This window comes from Trematomus bernacchii, unplaced genomic scaffold, assembly GCF_902827165.1.
Source record: "Trematomus bernacchii unplaced genomic scaffold, fTreBer1.1, whole genome shotgun sequence".
Taxonomy (NCBI): domain Eukaryota; kingdom Metazoa; phylum Chordata; class Actinopteri; order Perciformes; family Nototheniidae; genus Trematomus; species Trematomus bernacchii.
Window position 1 is genome coordinate 4,956 of NW_022987642.1, and position 18,774 is coordinate 23,729.

Sequence of the window (18,774 nt, forward strand, 5' to 3'; positions counted from 1 at the left end):
CAGCTGGGAGACCACGGACACTAAAGAGTGACGCACACAGCTGGGAGCCAGGGGACACTAAAGAGTGACGCACACAGCTGGGAGACCAGGGGACACTAAAGAGTGACGCACACAGATGGGAGACCAGGGGACACTAAAGAGTGACGCACACAGCTGGGACGGAGCGCTTTGTGACGTTCAGGATTATAAAGCTGGACAACCGTCTCAATTTAAAGTTTTATGGTCTTATATTAACAATGTGATCACATGATTCCCTCTGATATTACTACGTTAGCTACGTTAGCTACGTTAGCAAGCACCCCGAACGTCTCCAAGCATCCCGGCTCCAAGCTGGTGTGTGTCACTTTTTAGTGTCCCCTGGTGTCCGTTGTGTTTTGAGCTTCTGCAGTGTTTTGTATTTGCAGCATTTAAAAAAGTAAATAATGTCCAAAAAAAAGTTTGTTGTTTGGCCTTAAATCTTCTATCTGTTCACACAAAGCATATTCAATGGAAAAGATGCAATGAAACAAATGAGAAAAATGAACTAGATCAGAATCACTCTCTCTTCTGTGTGCAGATCTGTTCTGTGTCGTGGCAGATCTGTTCTATGTCGTGCAGATCTGGGATCTGCATACCATCTCACACACACACACCCTCTGTGTTTTCAGTGTCAGCACGGCAGTTTCATCTCTCAGAGAAACTCTCAAAACTGAGGATGGGGAAAATTAACGGATGCATCAAATGCCTCTTTATCTTCTTCAATGTGGTGTTTGCAGTGAGTACAAACTTTTATGATTATTATTGCTCCTTTTTTTGGTTACTTTTTTTTCTTCTCAACGTTTGTTTTATGTTTGGGCTAAAAGATAAAAAGAGGGGGGAAAAGAGGGTTAGGGTTAGGGGGGGTTAGGGTTAGAATCCGAAAAGAAAACCAAGTTAAAGATGTAATAATAATTTTCTGTGTTTAAGATCAATTGATGGGGTAAAAAAACCGAAAGAAATTGTAGTAATATATTTTTTTAATTTATAAAAATAATTATATATGCTACAAAATGAAGACTGCAAGAAGTCACAACTCTTTGATAATTAATATATATTTTTTAATTATTTCACTTGTTATTAAACAAAGATGGGGTTTTATCTTGCTGGGAAAAAAAATGTAGAATCTAGAATTTATTTTACTATGATGAAGAAAAACAGAAAGGATAGAGAGTTGCTCAAAAATAAATACAATATATATGTTTTTATGACTTTATTTGGTTTATTTATGGGTTTTTAAAACTCTTAAATTACATATATTAAATGTAAAAAAGCCTAAAAGTTTGATTTAATTGAAAATGAAGGTGTAAAACTTAAATTGAAAGTAGTGAAGGATTATTTTTTAATTTATTACTCGTGTAACTACATCAGATTTTTACATCAGCGTTCAGTCATTTCCAGTAACTGCAAAACAAATGGCAGCCGGGTCGAGTTCCAGATGGTTTTCTATGTGTTTTGCTCGGAGCGCTGGAGAAAGGAAGAAGGAAATAAAGAGTGGGTTTCTGAGGGGTGAGGGGGCATTAAGGTGTGTTGGTTTTTGGCAGGGAGAAGAGAAAAAAGCCTATAAAACTGAACCTTTTCACCCAAAAAATGTGGGAAACTGAGCAAGAGAATAAAGCTGAATCAGGTTCTAGAATAAAAAAGCGCAAAAACAATCAAGAGATCTTTTCGCCCTTCATTCCCCCCTTTTTTTTATTTAATTTAGAAGGGTAGAAATAATGTTGTTCAGCTCGATCAGCAGGTCTTATCTTTGTTTGTTTTAGGCAGGAAGAATGAAAAGATAAACAAAAAAAATAAAGCTTGGAATTGTGCAAGACAATAAAACTGATTGCACATTTCTTCACTTTTCCTGTCCTTCACACCCACTTTCCTTCCTTCTCAAACCAACACAATGTCCGTCTCCTGCCTCTCCTCATCTTTTGCAGCAGAGTAAATGCATTAGCTAATTGTATTATAAAAAAGGTAATCTATTTACAATTTTTAAAAAAAGAATTGGGAGGAGACGGAGAAAGTGATTTTAGTTTTTGGGTTTCTATCTCCCTCTAGTGTCTAAAGGCAGGAATGACAGAAATGGGTACGCATTTCAGGCATGGATAGGTAGAAATTAAATCACAATTTGCCATTTGTGTTTTTTATTCCATTTAAATATATGTTAGTTTAATTTACAATTGGTTTAATTTCTTTCTAAATTGTTTACATTGTTTACAATTTTCTAAAAATCTATATTGTTTGGCACTCTTCAGCGTCCATACATACATGGCGTTTTTAACATATTTGATTCTGTCCTCAGCTCCTCGGCGGTGTGCTGGTCTTCGGAGCAGTGAAGGCCACCCCCTTCAGCCACCAGGTAAACAACAACAACATCACAGATAGTGAATCCACAAAAAGTCCTACATTTTGGCTTTCGAAATGCAGACAGCATGCAAATCAGTTTATTCGCATTTTAACATTTTAAATTGTCAGAAGTTTAAAAAGCCAAAATGAGCCTCTAACTTTATAAACGGCTGCCTTTTATGTCAACACGTAGATATCTCTCTGATACGTTTATCGTCAGGCTGTTTATCTGACATTTTTTCGATTCTGGATACATTTTTTCAGATTATTCCGACACTACATGACTGCAGGGCAAAAGCCATACCTCTAAATGTTAACAAAAGTGAGACATAATTATGTATCTGCCTCGCGTCTCTGATCCAGAATAGTTTCTTGCTTGGCCAAGACTACACTCTTCCACCAATTTTAATGAAAATTGTGCCTTTAGTTTTTCTGTAATCCTGCTGACAAACCAAGCAAAAAAAACAACAACTACTCTCCTTTTACTATAGAGTGGTAAAGGGATGTCGTATTTCTGTAGTGGACCCTGAAGGTAGCATCTCCCTGGTTCCCTCAACAAAAGAGGGGATTTTTCCTTTGGATTTTGGAATATTGACGAAAATAATCTCCAACAAACATTTACGAAATTTCACCCAGTGGGGTATTTACCCAACAACCAAAAACACATTCAGAAAAAAACCATTGACTTCCACTCCAGGGGACAGGAAGAGATACAATTCTGAGTCATTATAAGGTTTTAGAACAGCTAGTGGTCATTAGAAGAACTGCTATATACCTTTTTTTACGTTAGCTTGTTTTTTAGCACTGGCCTTTTTTTTTTTTAGCTCAGTTCAAATGTGTTGATGGTTCATTTCATTGTCAATAAATCCCATGAAAAGACCAAAAACCAACCATTTCGTTGGACAAAACCTTAACATCTCTTCAGATTGTGTTAAACTACAGACCTTATCTCAACCAACAACCAAAAGCACTTTCAGATAACGATTGGCCTCCAGACCCGGGGACAGGAAATGCTAAAATCATGAGTCATTTCCTGGGTTCATTCCTGTCCACTTGGCAGTGGACAGGAATGAACTCCAGCCTTTTGCATCAACGTTAGTTAGTTATAGCTGTAGCTATCTTTCGGGGTAATTTGTACAAAGAATCAAGCGTCATTTGGACTTTTTACAGAGGCTGTTGCCTAAGATATAACAACACTACTCTGGGTTTACTAGAAACATAAACAAACTACAAACGCTCCGACAGAAGTTGAACCAGAAACAGGGTTGTATTTCTGCCAGAGTTTGACATCTCGTGTGTGATCTGCCAGATGAATTCTCTCACTCATTATCTGCCTGGGATTAATGGTCGCTGCCAAACATCTTTTACAACTTCTCCATTACGGGATGTCTCCTGGCGGCACATTTACTGTAACGTGGCTCACAGAGTAAACCACTAAATGAGAGTCAGATGTGAACTACAAATAAAACGAGTTACAACAGAGGTTCCAGGGTTTGTTTGTGTTGATTACTGTAAATAAAAATAGGGGGATTTTTTTACCATTAAACAACCTTGTATAACCTCTTTCAGACTTAGGAATGTTAATTACGTCAAAGCTTTGAGTGTAAACAAAAGCAGCTGGTTTGTTACTTGGATAATCCTGCAGACATCGGAAAACCCCGTACCTGTTTAGAGATGTTTAAAACAAGTCAAGGTGAAGGATGGTGATTGTTTATAAGGAACGCCTGGCAGCTGCGTGAGACGTAGAGGAGGCTTTCAGTCCTTTTTTTAGTTTTTAATGCAAAGCAGATGCAGCCTTCAGGAGATTTTCCATTCCACCTTTTCTGGGAGACAGGACAATGCAATCAGAGCAGAAATCCAACTTGGTGTGGGGGAGACTTCTGTGTAGCAATGCAGTGGGAGTCGCCGACTCAGGAAGGAGACACGGGGAGAGCTGGAGCTCTGATGGCAAACACTGATGGGTTTATTTAGGAGCTTCGGCCGGAGAATTCAGAAAACAAGTCCAAGAGCCAGAGGTTCTGACTTCACGGTAGAGTTGCCACGAAGAACTCTCCCCCAGACCCGAGTATTTAGCTAGTTCAGAGAGAATAATCCACATTGTGGATAACAAGATAGAATCATAACACCTCTATCAGCTGACGCCATCAGGCAGGAGCAGGGAGACACAACACTGAGAGCACAGCAGCCAAGGCTACAGGTGCGTGCGCTCAGTCAGGACAGAACTGATACACTGGGTCAAAGTTATGGGCCGTGGGAAATATTTCCCCAACAGTTCCTCTCTTTTTATCAATTTTGATAACCTAAAAACCTTAGTCTAATAATATTTTGTTCAATACTTAAATCAATGGGAATCTTCAGATTTGAGTGTGGATTTACACAACATCAATTACATCAATAACAATCACATTAAGAACAACATGATAAGATTGAAACATTCAATCACAATGATTGAGACAGCCAATCATAATAGAAAAATCATCTCTCGTCAGTGTTTGGAGCATCTTTTGTCAAAAGCATAAGAACACATAAAATCACAGATACATAATAACAAAAACATTTATTTTAAACTAATATGTTTTAACATTTACTCATTAGTTAATCTCACTTATCAAACTATAAAATCAAAACCGGTTTACTTCAAGGCAATCCCTAGTCAAAAGCATTTTAAATTTAGGATCATAAGAGATCCAGCTAAGGTATAAGACATTCACACTGGTGATCTAATCAATCTGTAATCTGCAAAATTGCACTGTCTTCAATTTAGGATTATATTTACGTTAGCTTCATTAAATATTAAAGGGGACCTATCATGCAAAATGCACTTTTGTACGTCTTTTCTACATGAATATGTGTCCCCGGTGTTCCAGGGAACTCACCAAGGGTCAGAAAACACAACCCTCTCTATTTTCCTCCATACCCAAATCTCTAAAAAAGGGGCTGCAACGGATCTGATAAAAACTGATCCAGATTTGAACACTGTCCTGACGTCAGGACGGTGGCGCTACGGCTATTGGGCCAACTCCACCAATCAGGAGGACACAGCCACGGCCATTGCCGTTCGAAAGCGCTGGAGACGCTGTAGTGCATATGCCAGGCCTGTAGATGGTGCTGTTCTCACAGAATCAGCCCTTGCTAAAACAGAGCTAAAAAATGTAAAATTGAGCAAAATGAGGCATGGCTAAAATGCATGATCTGTTTGGTATTTTGAAAAAAAAAAAGTATAAATATGTTATATGTAAACACTATATTATTCAAATATAGCATGATAGGTCCACTTTAAATCAAAAGATTATGGCATGATAACATAATTACATTACTTAAACTATCAATCCTTATGTCATTTCATAATCTGAAGGGAAAAATTAAACAATTCTCAAAATGTTTAACAATCTGAAAAGGAAAAGTTAGGCAAATATTCAAAGACTTTTGTAAAAACCTGGAAAGGAAGGATTAAACATAATCCAGTTCATAAACAATGATTTTTCCTGGAATTTATATCATTTTTTGGGGATTATTATTGGATATTCTACTTTTTTAAATTGCCAACAAATCCAATGTTTGGGTCGGTCTTCTCTTTCACCAGAGTATGAGCTCCTTTGTAAAGATAACTGTACGATGGCTCTACAATGGCCGTAACACTAATATTAGTAGAAACACGCCGCTGTTTTAACACTAGAACCGCCAATCGGGTCAATTTGACCCAGAGCTGTTTTTTATTGTGTGTAACTTTTTTTCAATAAAATATTTAAAGTCTTCCAGTCTGTGACTTTTCCTGAAATTGTGTTATGTAGCACCCCTATGTTGTTAAAAATGGTCAATATGAAGTCAGATTGAAGAAATCGCCCAAAAAATTGCCATTTATACCTATTTCCGCCAAGCGGGTCATATTGACCCCACCCCTTTTCATATAAACATGACGTGTTGCTATAGCAACGCCTTTTGTCTACTGCGGTTCCTCCTTATAGATTGAGAGATAGATTGAGAGAGAGAGAGAGAGATGGATAGATATATTGAAAGATAGAGAGAGTAGAAGATTAGAGAGAGATGAGAGAGACGAGAGAGAGAGAGAGAGAGAGAGAGAGAGAGGAGAAGAGGAGGAGAGAGAGAGAGAGAGAGAGAGAGAGAGGAGAGAGAGAGAGCGAGGAGAGAGAGAGAGAGAGAGAGAGAGAGAGAGACTGTAGTGACGGAGTGCGCTCCCGCTCACGGGAGACTGCTCGCACTGCGCTCCGCAGCAAACAGCTGTGGGGCGAGTTGAAGGTACGTTATGCTGGCCGCGGTGTCTAAATAATGCTTCCTGCCCAGCGGGCCATTTATAATGTCGAGCCCTGTATGAAAAGCTGAGAGTCCACAGATTATATTGGTATACGTTTTCATCCCTGTGCGATCAAAACTCTCTGTTCAATAAAAGAACATTTTACCTTGAAAATCAATGCATTCTAATAGCGGGTCAATTTGATCCAGGTGGCGGTTTTAGGTATAAAAAATCTCTGGCGGTTCTAGTGTTAAAAACGATACATGGTTGTGGCAAACGATAAAATTAATATATTCTGTCTGCCCTTCAAAATCTGGATGTGAAACCTTTGAGAAAGTCGCCAAAGATAGAGAAGTAAACATTTACATGTACTACAATACAGTGTTGTAGTCAAGTCACCAATTCACGAGTCCAAGTCACTCTCGACTCACCACTCTTCGAGTCCGAGTCCAAGTCCGAGTCACCAAGGGAGAGTCGTAGTCGAGTCCGAGTCCAAGTCCGAGTCACCCAAGGAGTGTCCGAGTCGAGTCCGAGTCCGAGTCATCATTACCTGTGTTCGAGTCCGAGTCCAAGTCCGAGTCACCCAAGGAGTGTCCGAGTCGAGTCCGAGTCCCGAGTCATCATTACCTGTGTTCGAGTCCGAGTCCAAGTCCGAGTCACCTAAGAAGAGTCCAAGTCAAGTCCGAGTCTCCAAGTCTTCATGTATTAATCTATGTGTTGTAATGCAGCTGCTCCTCTACATTGCTTTTATCCTGTCATGTTATACTAATCTGTCTATTGAACTGCTGTGAAGCCAGTTTGGCTACAATTCTTGTAATAGGTGCTATACAAATATAAAGCTTATTACTAATATTAATATTATTATTATTATTGTAAATGACCCATAATATGTCTAACTATATTTAAAATTAGTTACCTTTTAGAGAAGTGATTATATTTGTAATCCAATATTTTCCTATGGTAACGTTTTCGTTTTGCACTTTTATTTTGATAGTAATAAGATCGGGACTCTTATTTTGAAGGAACTCTTACCGGTTAAATCGGTTTACCGATAAAGATTGAGCCCCAGAAAGCACATGGCTACTTAGCATGCAAAATGAAGTCATTCTGCATGTTAAGTAGCCATGTGCTTTCGTGTTATCGGCTGAATCTTTATTTATTGATTAGATCACGTTACTCTGATGATCGTGTTCAAGACAGCCTATATGTCTGAACTCGATGTTTAGAGTAATGTGTTACGGAGCCTTCTCTTCTCTTCAATATTGTTTCCACATAACGAGCATTTTGCGCTGCTCTTTTCCAATGTGGAAGCAGAATGTGTGAAAGCATACAGCACGATGCGGGGTGTGTCTCTAGACATCTTTAGACTGGAATAGCGGGGCCCAGTACGTGTACTCGCCTCACAGGTGCACACGCCAGGATAGAGGACATCAGACTCCAGAGAAAACTTGCTCGAGTCCAAGTCGGAGCATCAATGTACGAGTCCGAGTCCGAGTCATCGTGGGGGGGAACATTCACGAGTCCGAGTCCAAGTCATTGTAAGCGAGAATTCACGAGTCCGAGTCCAAGTCCAAGTCATCGTGCGCGAGAATTGACGAGTCCAAGTCCAAGTCGCGTCAATCAATGCGCAAGTCCGAGTCGAGTCACGAGTCCCGAAAATCGGCACTCGAGTCCGACTCGAGTCCGAGTCCAGGACTCGAGTACTCCATCTCTGCAACAATATGATGTAAAGTGTAACAAAACTCATTACTTTTATATATATTAGAATAAACAATACTAGTGATTTTGTCAACAACTAATCAATAAGTGCGGAAGATGTATTTACATCTATTTGCGGTCTTAAAAATGAAAAAAGCTAAATGTACATTTTGAGTAGCTTTAGTGTAGAAGAATAATTGTCCACACCAGGATTTGATGGTATTTATACATACTTATATAATTCACTCTTCAGTAAAGCACTACGTTTTGCATGACGCATTTGCCAGAAACGCAGCTCTGAACATCGATTTCTGAACAAGCTGTTTCTAATCTAAGTTAGCCTGGCTAAGTAGCATATTTTTCTCGGATGTTGATGATGATAAATGAATCATTTATCTTCAGAAGCAACATATTATTATTTGAAATGTGTTAGTTTAGGATAGACCCCTTGAAATGGACCATCATGTTTCAACGGGGTCTTAACATGGTACAAACAGCAGTAACAAGAAAGCAAAACCAAAAAACGAAATCATGTCACAAAACAACCAACAAGACTACTACGATCACAACACAAACATTAAGGATACAAATGTGGACATTAATACATGTTCCTAGCAATAAAAACAAAACAATTAATACAAACTATAGTGTTTTGTACTTGTGAATTGATCAATAGCATGTACAGTTAACAGCAAAAAAGAATATTTTTTTGTGGTACATTATTCCAGTCTGAAGGAGCTTTGAACATTCAGTAGAGGATGTTTTACGTTTGGGATTCTAGTTATTTGTACTTTTTATCTTGTTTTATTATTTTACTCCTATTGTGTTATTTTATATTTGTTCCTTATACAGCACTTTGGTCGACTGAAGTTGTTTTAAATGTGCTATGTAAATAAATAGAGATTGAGATTGAGATACTGAGGATGAAATATGGGCCCATCTGTGCTTAATACTTTGCAAAATGAAAGAAACTTGACCTTGTGTTGTCCTGTTTTTCAGTTTACGGCGGTGGGGGGTCCGAGTCTGGCCTGGACTTGGGTGTTTGCCCTCGGTGTCCTCATCCTCCCTGTCTTTGGAATCGTTGCCGCATGCATGGAGAAACAACTCCTCTTCAAAATAGTACGTACAAGATGTGAAACAGAGGAAGAATTCATGTTGTTTGGTTTGTCTGACAGTTTTTGTTTTGTTTTTCTGGAAAGCGACCCTCGGTCCCCTGAAAGGCGCTATATCAATTTAAGTTATTATTACAGTATGACACTAATTTGTCTTTCTTTAGATTAACCACCATATTTAACAGGAGTGTTCTGACATTGTGTGATTTACAGTTTGCAGGTTTCATGGTGGCGGGAATGATCATCATGCTGATCTTTGGCATTGTTGTCGTTGTCGCAAGAAACACGGTAATCTGTTTATCTAGCTACCTACTTTCCTAATGCTATTTCTACCTTAATGTGACTTTCTCTATATCTAACTGACTTCATGCTTATATTATCTATATCTACCTTGATGCTAACGTGATGTCTATAAACAACCCAGTCTTACGGAATTTCGTGTTATAGTCACGACATGTAATCTATTGATTCGTGTTCACCAACACGATTATCCCCCTTTTTTTTTTTCGTGTCACACAGAACGATTTTAAAAGCAATGTATTTCTATTGGTAGTGTGTTTCGTGCCTGCAACACGTCTTTTTGTCCGGTCGGGTCTTGGAAGACCGGAAGCTGTGGGGTTCATAAAAAAATTTTCTTACTCAATATCAAGCCAGGATTATTGTTTTTATTTTAAATCGTATAATGTCGGACTTTTTTTGCCGTCCATGAGGTAAAGAAATGGCTCAGAGCCTCAGAATACTGAAATCAGTATTTTTTTAAATCTTTTTTTCCTTCTAATTTGTTATTCTTTTCTAAATAACACACTGTTATTTACTCATCAATAACACACAATTATCCTTGTTTTTATTTATTAGTTTAATTCTATAATCTCTGGCTTTTTTGGCGTCTGTCAGGAACTGAATTTCAAAATAAAATAACCGGAAACAGACGTAGGCCTATATGGGACATTTCTAGCATCATTGCGATACACACCCACTGAACTGATTACCCAAGATCCTCAGCTATGGTTTAAGCTCAGTGATTGGATGTTTTTGCCGCAATGCACGTTGGGTTATGGTGTTAATGCGATATGAAATCCGAAAAACATTTCGGAGTTTAGGGTGGCCAAAGACACTACGCCAAAGACACTACGCCGAGCGTCAAACAGCACTTTGAAATGGAACGAAACCACGGCAGACTATCCAAAACTGAACGGGACCAGCCCCCCCCCCACCCCCCAGAACTACACATGCTGGCTATTGTGTTTCGCAAAATGTGCTATGGGACGTCTCTACTGGGAACGTTTTCGTTTTTCCCACAATTAGAAGTTGCCAGTATTAAACACATTTGTGTTATCACATTTAAAACATATAATTAATAAATGGGTGAAAATCGCTTGTGTCCATAATGGGCAGCATTAATATATACCCACATGACAGCTCATTTTTACTTTGTAATTCTACTCCACTACAATTCAGACGTTAACCTGGTATTTTTACTCCACTACATTTATTTTAGTTACTTTGCAGATTCTGATTAATGATGTGAAATATAAACAACCCTTAAATCAGGCTTTAGTTACACCTGAGTAAAATTCAGTGAAGGTGATTGTTAAGTGCCAACAATCAGGCGAGATATTTGGTAGTGGGTGCTTGAGAAGACTAAACATTTATCTGCAGATCTCTATAAAACATATTCATTACTCGTTATTCTCTACTAATAGTTAATTAAAAACTGTATATAATGGCTATTTTGCACATCCCTTTCAAGATTTCAAGATTTTCTAAGGTTTATTGACATATCATATACACAACTACGGTGTAGTTATGCAATGAATGAAAAACTTGGGTCACAGGTTCATCAACAGTGCATTACAAGACATCTATCGATATCTGTGTACCTCCACCATTAAACATATTCTGCACATTTCTTATACGATCTACATACATCTTACAAGAGTATAATTAATATGTATAATATCAGTTAAAATAAGTGCTTCAACATAGTTAACATTGCAGGAAAGCAATATATTAGACGTTAAGTACTTTGTCAGGCTTAATATGTATCTGTAGATACCCCCAAAGCTTTTTTCTTATTTAAAAGAAGACCTTAATCTAAAGTATTCTTTAATGTTTAAATAAAGGTTAATTAGTTGGTCTGTTTTGCACATCCTCCTATTGATATCTTTATACATCCGGCACTAAACTGTTTTATTGTAGAGATCACTTACAGTATCTTCTTGATATTTTATATTCTATATTTCTATCATTGACCTTCTACTTTTACTCTTAATATGTTTTTCATCAAATATAACATATTCAACAAAAAAATTAAATAACGTGCTTTATCCACTAGGTTGGTAAACTGTCAAGTTTACAGTGTTAACACAACAAATTATACTTTGTATTATTAGTGTAGGACACTTGTGTATGTATAACATCTGAAGATGTGTAGTTTTATTCATGTTTTCACATAAGTTTACAGGATATTGCTATATTATTTGACATGTTTTACTTCTACACAATAATATCTGATTTGTAAAACATCACAGACAGAAAGGTATATTCGTCATTTAATGGTAAGCTATTGAAATTGTGATTCCATAGATGTGTCTCCCATCACCCAAAACCCCTGACTATTCTCTCAACTCAGTATTTACATTCTTTAATGCAAAGAAAATCAATAATATCTTTAAAAACTACAAGTCCTTTTCTATCAGCTGTGCACTGCTACCTATCTACCAATAGGATCAAATATAAAAGTCAACTGAATTAATGTTGATACTGCAAGGAGACGTATTGTGTGAAGAGAAATTGAAGTTGTTTAATTGCTGATATATTTATGATCCACGTCACGTATTCAGTTTCGGCGGCAGTTCTTCCAGTTTGTCCAAAGGTCTTCTAATCAGGGCTCTATAAATAACTACGGCAGATGTGTAATATTTAATGCAGCCGAACCGTGTATTACAATGCCTTTATGTGATGACTTCCAAAGAGAAAAGCAAGAACACGCGGAATAAAGTATTATTATTTTTTTTTTATGTTTTCGGATTTCATATCGCATAAACACCATATCCCAACGTGCATTGCGGCTAAAACATCCAATCATGTATGTTGTCAATAGGCTTGTTTGAGACAAGCGAGACCTGCGCAGACCTGCGCAATTGCGATCAACGTCTTGCTCGTGCGTTGCATGATGGTTAGTCATTTTGTCCGACTTGCTCTGGAGGCTCGCCTACATGAGACGTTGAAATCTCGCGGGACAAAGACTCCCGCAGACTTGAGAGCGAGGCGGCGCAGTTTCTCTCCACGAGCTGCCGAAGCGAAATGCTTGATGGGAAACGACTCGCTGGTATCTCGAGCTGAGCGCTCATTGGTGGGTTTTACCCCGTGCTGGAGATGAAACTCTCCATTGGCTCGGCAAAGGTTTGTTGTTGTTTTGTGTCCGTTTTACGTCGCCACTTCCATTCACATTTTTCATCATTGTTCCACAATGTTTATCATCATGAAATTAATATCTATATATTTTATACTATACTTGCACTGCTTACCGTTGTCATACTTTATATATCTTAGCATATTCATACAACACACTGTTCATACTAGGCTAGGCTACTGTATATAGTGTATTCATACCCCTCACTGTGTATTCATCATTCAATTCATTCTATATTTTATTCTGTAGATTGTGTACATTACTTTTCACTTTACTGCTTGTTGCACTCCTGGTTAGAAGCTAAACTGCATTTCGTTGTCTCAGTACCTGTAATCTGTGCAATAACAATAAAGTTGAATCTAATCTTGAGCCGGAACAAATGTATTTACTTAGTACATATCTGACATTAACGATTAAACACATTTGTCCATTCTTTATCAATCAATCAATCAATGTTTATTTATATAGCCCAATATCACAAATGTTACATTTGTCTCAGTGGACTTCACAGTTTGTACAGAATATCAGTATGACAATACGACACCCTCTGTCCTTACGTTTCACATCATACAAGGAAACACTTCCAGAGAAAAACCCACAGTTTAAAGGGAAAATGGGAGAAACCTCAGGGAGAGCAACAGAGGAGGGATCCCTCTCCCAGGACGGACAGACGTGCAATAGATGCCGTGTGCATTTATAAATGTAAACCGAGTCAAGCCGACTCCGGAGGTGGCAGTATGCACCTTAAAGTTGTTTGAAATCCGCCAAAAAACCGAGAGAAGAAGAAGAAGAAGCCGACGCCCAGCTGTCCGACTTCAGGCGAGCTTTTTGAGACCTCCCCCGGCTGCGATCGGCTATTCTCGTCTACTTTCGAGGCGAGCCGCAGCTCGTCTCAAACAAGCCTAGTGTATATTCAAGCTTTTCAGCTAGTAGATGTTACAACACTACACTTTTCTTTAAATGGTGTTGATGCTCGAAGTTGATGCTAGTTTAAGTTGACTTTCCAACCCAGTCTCACGGCATTTCGTGTTATAGTCACGAAATTAATCTATTGATTCGTGTTCACCAACACGATTTCGCCATTTTTTTCGTGTCACACAGAACGATTTTAAAAGCAATGTAAATAATAACAAATTAGAAGGAAAAAGACATTTAAAAAAATACAGATTTCAGTATTCTGACACAGAACGATTTTTGAAGCAATGTATTTCTATTGGTAGTATGTTTCGTGCCTGCACCAAATAATAACAAATTAGAAGGAAAAGAAAAGATGACAAAAAATACAGATGTCAGTATTCTGAGGCTCTGAGACATTTCTTTTCCTCGCGGACGGCAAAAAAACTCCGACATTATACTATTTTAAATAATAGGGTTAGGGTTAGGGTAAGATATAAGAAAATGTTTTTATGAACCACACAGCTTCCGGTCTTCCAAGACCCGACCGGACAAAAAGACGTATTGCAGGCACGAAACATACTACCAATAGAAATACATTGCTTTTAAAATCGCTCTGTGTGACACGAAAAAAAATGCGAAAATCGTGTCAAACGAATCAATAGATTAAATTAGTTTCGGTGAGACTGGGTTGGACTTTCTTAACAATCTTCAAAACATCTCTCTCGGTCTTGATGCTAATGTTGTTGTTTGTTGTTTTATAGCTGAAGGATTCTTTGGACAGCGCCTCCTCTGAAGTAGCAAAGCCTTTCATGGAAGACGAAGCAATGAGAGTGATACTAATGGGATTCGAAGAGCATGTAAATGCACTTTTAAACTCTTTCAAATGTAGTCTAGCACCTATATTTTAAAACATGGTTCTTCTAGGATGAATGCTTTCCAATGTACGTTAGAGGAAGTAAACAGATTTATTTTTTAAATGAAGGGTTGTACATTGATGCTTACATTACAGTTACATTCATATTTGATAAAAACTCACACTGTACATTTTACATTTATATTCAATTTAATATATACTGTATATATAATTTCCTGCTTTATATTTTGTCAATGTAAATTTGTATTTCAACTTGTATATTTTCTACTTTTTTAATGCTATTTTATTTTTATTTCAAATGTTTACATTTTGGATTGTTTATTTCTAGTCTTTTCATTTCTCTAATGTACACTGCCTTGTCTTTTTTTGCTGCTGCAATGCAAACAAATCCCAAATTGGGATCCATTAAGTACTTCTTATCTTATCTTAACCCATTAGAAGCATTGGAAATGGATCATTCCTAGGCTAAATTCCCACCTTGTGTAACCTTTTGTCTCGTATGTTTTCAGGGCCACTGCTGTGGTGTGGTCAGCTCCAACGACTGGGGAAACGACATCCCTCAGTCCTGTGGGTGCAAGGACCAATATACAGGATTCCCCTTTTCGTCTGGATGTAAAGCCAAACCTGTGGTAGGTTTTGTTAAATTAAACTGAAGGAACAGGTTTAGAAATATACTGTATAGGTAATCAGTCAGCCCCTTTTAGTTCTCGTGCAAAAGTTAACGCCACTTTTACCTCACTAAATAAACCAAATAATCTGGAAGCTGTATATGATTTTCGGTAATGGTGGTAGTCATGGATGGTCTATGAGTTGCCATTCGAGCTTCTTCTGTCCACATAAGGAACAGATTAAGATAATGAATCCTATATCCCTAAAACACTATGGCAGTTTCGTTAAAACTCTAAACAGTGATTCATGAGGGTAATACCTCATGAATCACTGTTCTCAGTATTGCTTAGAAAGTAAAACTTGTCTGAGTAAAGCAAGAAGGAGTTATCATCACAGGATCAGCACATACAATATAATCTTAAAGATGAACTGTTGCATTACCCAGGGCTTTCATGTATTTACAGGTTTAGTTAATACAGTAAAGGTTTATTAAGGGATTGGGATGCCTTAAATGACCTCCTCTTTACGATGTGTGGTTCACTTCTGTTCAAATGCATTTATAGCTGTTCTTGAACACTTGTTTTTGACTTTCTGTACCTTTGTTTTTCTTGCAGGGAGCCTCAGGCCCAGACGAGATCTACGCGACGGTATTCAATCAATTAACCAATTAACCAAGACACCATCCAGTTCTCCTTCCTGTGACGTTTCCAGATAATGACCCTTTCTCCATCTTTTTCTCCTGCAGAGCTGCAGCAGTGTTCTCTTTGAGTTTTTCAACATCATCTTCAAGATCATTATGGGCATCTTCTTCACGTTTGCAGTCCTCGCAGTAAGTTTCTTATTTATTCTTCTTTTTTGTCCGTGTTGATGGATTCGGCACCATTCAGCAGCGTTTTGCCCCCAACCGTAACACTAAATTATGAAAATATGAACTTTGCTACAGCTCGGGTTGACTTCGACACATTGCTTTGCTATTCCATTTTATTGAAGGTCTAACTAATTCAATGGACCTAAAAAATGAACTAGCAATTCACAAAGTTCTCCTAGTCTTCGGTCAAAGTTCTAAACCTAACATTTTGAGGTCTTAAGAAGTCGTTGTGTCAGCAAATTTCAGCTAACTTCCCTGGTTACTCTCCATCAATAACAGATAATCTAATGGTATACTAATACCGATTGTTTATTGATTATAGGTTATTGATTATAGGAGATTACAAAAAAATAACCAAACCTTGGATACAATGATTAATAGGTTGGGTTTGTTCAACACAATACTTCCTGGAATACTTTTTTATTTTATTTTTTTTAATTGTTTTGTTTAATTGTTCTGTTTTAGTTTTTTTTATTAAGTATAATAAGACTTAGAAAATCTTTCCAGGGACTACAGATGAAAAATAGCCTCTTGGCTAACTCTGGCACATTTACAGAAATGTTGATCAATGTCCCTGTTAAATAAATGAATAATAAAAAAGAAAATAATATTAAAGAGGGGTCTGAATTTACCCTATTGTTGATGATTGGATTTGATTTAACAGCAATGTTAAAGGTGGGGTAGGTAAGTTTGAGAAACCGGCTCGAGATACACTTTTTGTTTGTCCCGATAGCAATGAATATCTGAAGGGCTTTGACAAAAAATCCATAAAAAAATGTACGACCAATCATCTGAGCCGGCCCGGCTAAAATAACTGGATGGCCTACCTGCCTGTCAGCCTTCCATCTGTGCACAAACTTATCTCGTGCCCTCATTGGTCATGTGCGCGTTCGTGTGTGTTGGAGGAGGGGCTCTGTGAGGAAGTGGCAGATTTTTTCCGACTGTATTTTCAAATTCTAGCGCACTCGAGCTGGTTTCTCCAAAATGACCTACCCCACCTTTAATGTTGCTTTTGGACCTCAAAATAACCGAAGTAAATGTAGAATTTGTTGTTATTAATTCCGAGCAAGTTAGTTATGAGGTAAAACGCTTCATGGGGTAAAAATATGTGGATTTTAAAGTTGCTTACCTTTTTATTTCTCTCTTCTGCAATAGTGTCTTCTGATTGGTCCGTTTTTTAACCGTCTTCCTGTCTTTTTTCCAGCTGCTGGGCCTGCTGATGAGCATCCTGATGATCCATCAGATCAGAAAGCACGACAGCGGAGGATCGTCCATGGCCATGAAGACCTACTAGAGAAAGCTCCTCTCTTGACCTCTGACCTTTAACTGGAGGCCTTACTTTACCTTTCATATTATATCTTCTCCTGACATGCTTCTTTACTTTCAGCTTTTTGTACTGTGGAGAATGTAACTTGAGATGCAAAACCTTTATTTTTTTAATCGCTCTTGTGTGTTTTGGTCGTTTGCTGTATTATAGTTATAGAATAGTGATATTGGGTAAATGTCAGGAACCAGGAGGTCTTCTGGATCCAATAAACCCAGTTCCCACGCTTTATTTGTACGTTTATGATCATCTAATTTGCTTAAAAAATTCTTGCCAATTTAACCTTTAAAGGTGGGGTAGGTACGTTTGAGAAACCGGCTGGAGATACACTTTTTGTTATATTCCATGGAATGCTCTTAACATCCCGATAGCAATGAATATCTGAAGTGCTTTGACAAAAAATACATAAATAAATATCATCTGTGGAAGCTGTGGTACTGTAAAAAGTACGACCAATCATCTGAGCCGGCCCGGCTAAAATGATTGGATGGCCTACCTGCCTGTCAGCCTTCCATCTGTGCACAAACTTATCTCGTGCCCTCATTGGTCATGTGCGCGTTCGTGTGTGTTGGAGGAGGGGCTCTGTGAGGAAGTGGCAGATTTGTTCCGGCTGTGTATTTTCAAATTTGAGCGCACTCGAGCCGGTTTCTCCAAAATTACCTACCCTACCTTTAACTCTATGAAATATTACAAATGAAGTGTCCATATCGATGTTTCGATGGTCAGTGATTGTAAGACATATCTGAAGTTATCATTAGTAAACAGTTTAAGGTGAATGCCGCCACCTACTGTCCAGAGTGTGTAACGTCATGCCTGAAAGATGATTACTCTGAGGATAAAACAAACAAACCTTTATTCTAGATATTAAACCTGTATTGTTGTGATATTTGAATAAATCCATTCGGACCTGAAGTTGTTATTCCCTGATCTTTAATAACCCTTTTGTGCTCCACTCTCTTCCCATTGCTTTAGACTCAGTGATTATCATTGAGTCCAGTGTGTCCTCATCTAAACCTGGAAAAAATAACATGTTTTCTAAAGTTGCCGGGAACATTTTACAGACTTTAGTTAATAATTTAGTTATAAACTCTACTCTTTATGTGGATTTCATTAGTCCTTGCTGTTAAACTGATTTCATTTCAGATCTCCTAAATATCATTAGCAGTTATATTTGGCACTATTTTGACTTTTTGAGTACCAGAATCCAACAAAAAGGGAAAGACGATTCATCTTCTTTGGTGTTTTACAGCCGTTTGCATCCACAGTGTTACACTACTGCCTCCTTCTGGATTTTGACTGTTCCTCAATACTGAGTGCTTTCTCCAAATTCCAATATATTTCCAACGTTGTGCTCAACCATTCCCACGTTCCTTAGC

At 37.9% G+C, this 18,774-nt stretch overlaps 1 protein-coding gene across 1 annotated transcript; it reads left to right on the forward strand.

The window, feature by feature from the left end:
• Positions 1 to 604: 604 nt before the first annotated feature.
• LOC117485194 (tetraspanin-8-like) lies at positions 605 to 18,317 on the forward strand. The gene is made up of 9 exons (XM_034133730.1): positions 605 to 754; positions 2,306 to 2,362; positions 9,299 to 9,418; positions 9,625 to 9,699; positions 14,485 to 14,580; positions 15,107 to 15,226; positions 15,821 to 15,853; positions 15,952 to 16,035; positions 17,279 to 18,317. The coding sequence occupies exons 1-9, from the start codon at positions 695 to 697 to the stop codon at positions 17,366 to 17,368; spliced, it is 735 nt and encodes a 244-aa protein (XP_033989621.1). The 5' UTR covers positions 605 to 694; the 3' UTR covers positions 17,369 to 18,317.
• Positions 18,318 to 18,774: the final 457 nt, after the last annotated feature.

Bases quoted from the DNA above. Each gene is read 5' to 3' on its own strand.
- LOC117485194 (XM_034133730.1), top strand. From the start codon at position 695: ATGGGGAAAATTAACGGATGCATCAAATGCCTCTTTATCTTCTTCAAT. The intron at 755-2,305 runs GTGAGTACAAAC...TTCTGTCCTCAG, and splicing joins TCTTCAATGTGGTGTTTGCA to CTCCTCGGCGGTGTGCTGGT. The intron at 9,700-14,484 runs GTAATCTGTTTA...GTTGTTTTATAG, and splicing joins TCGTTGTCGCAAGAAACACG to CTGAAGGATTCTTTGGACAG.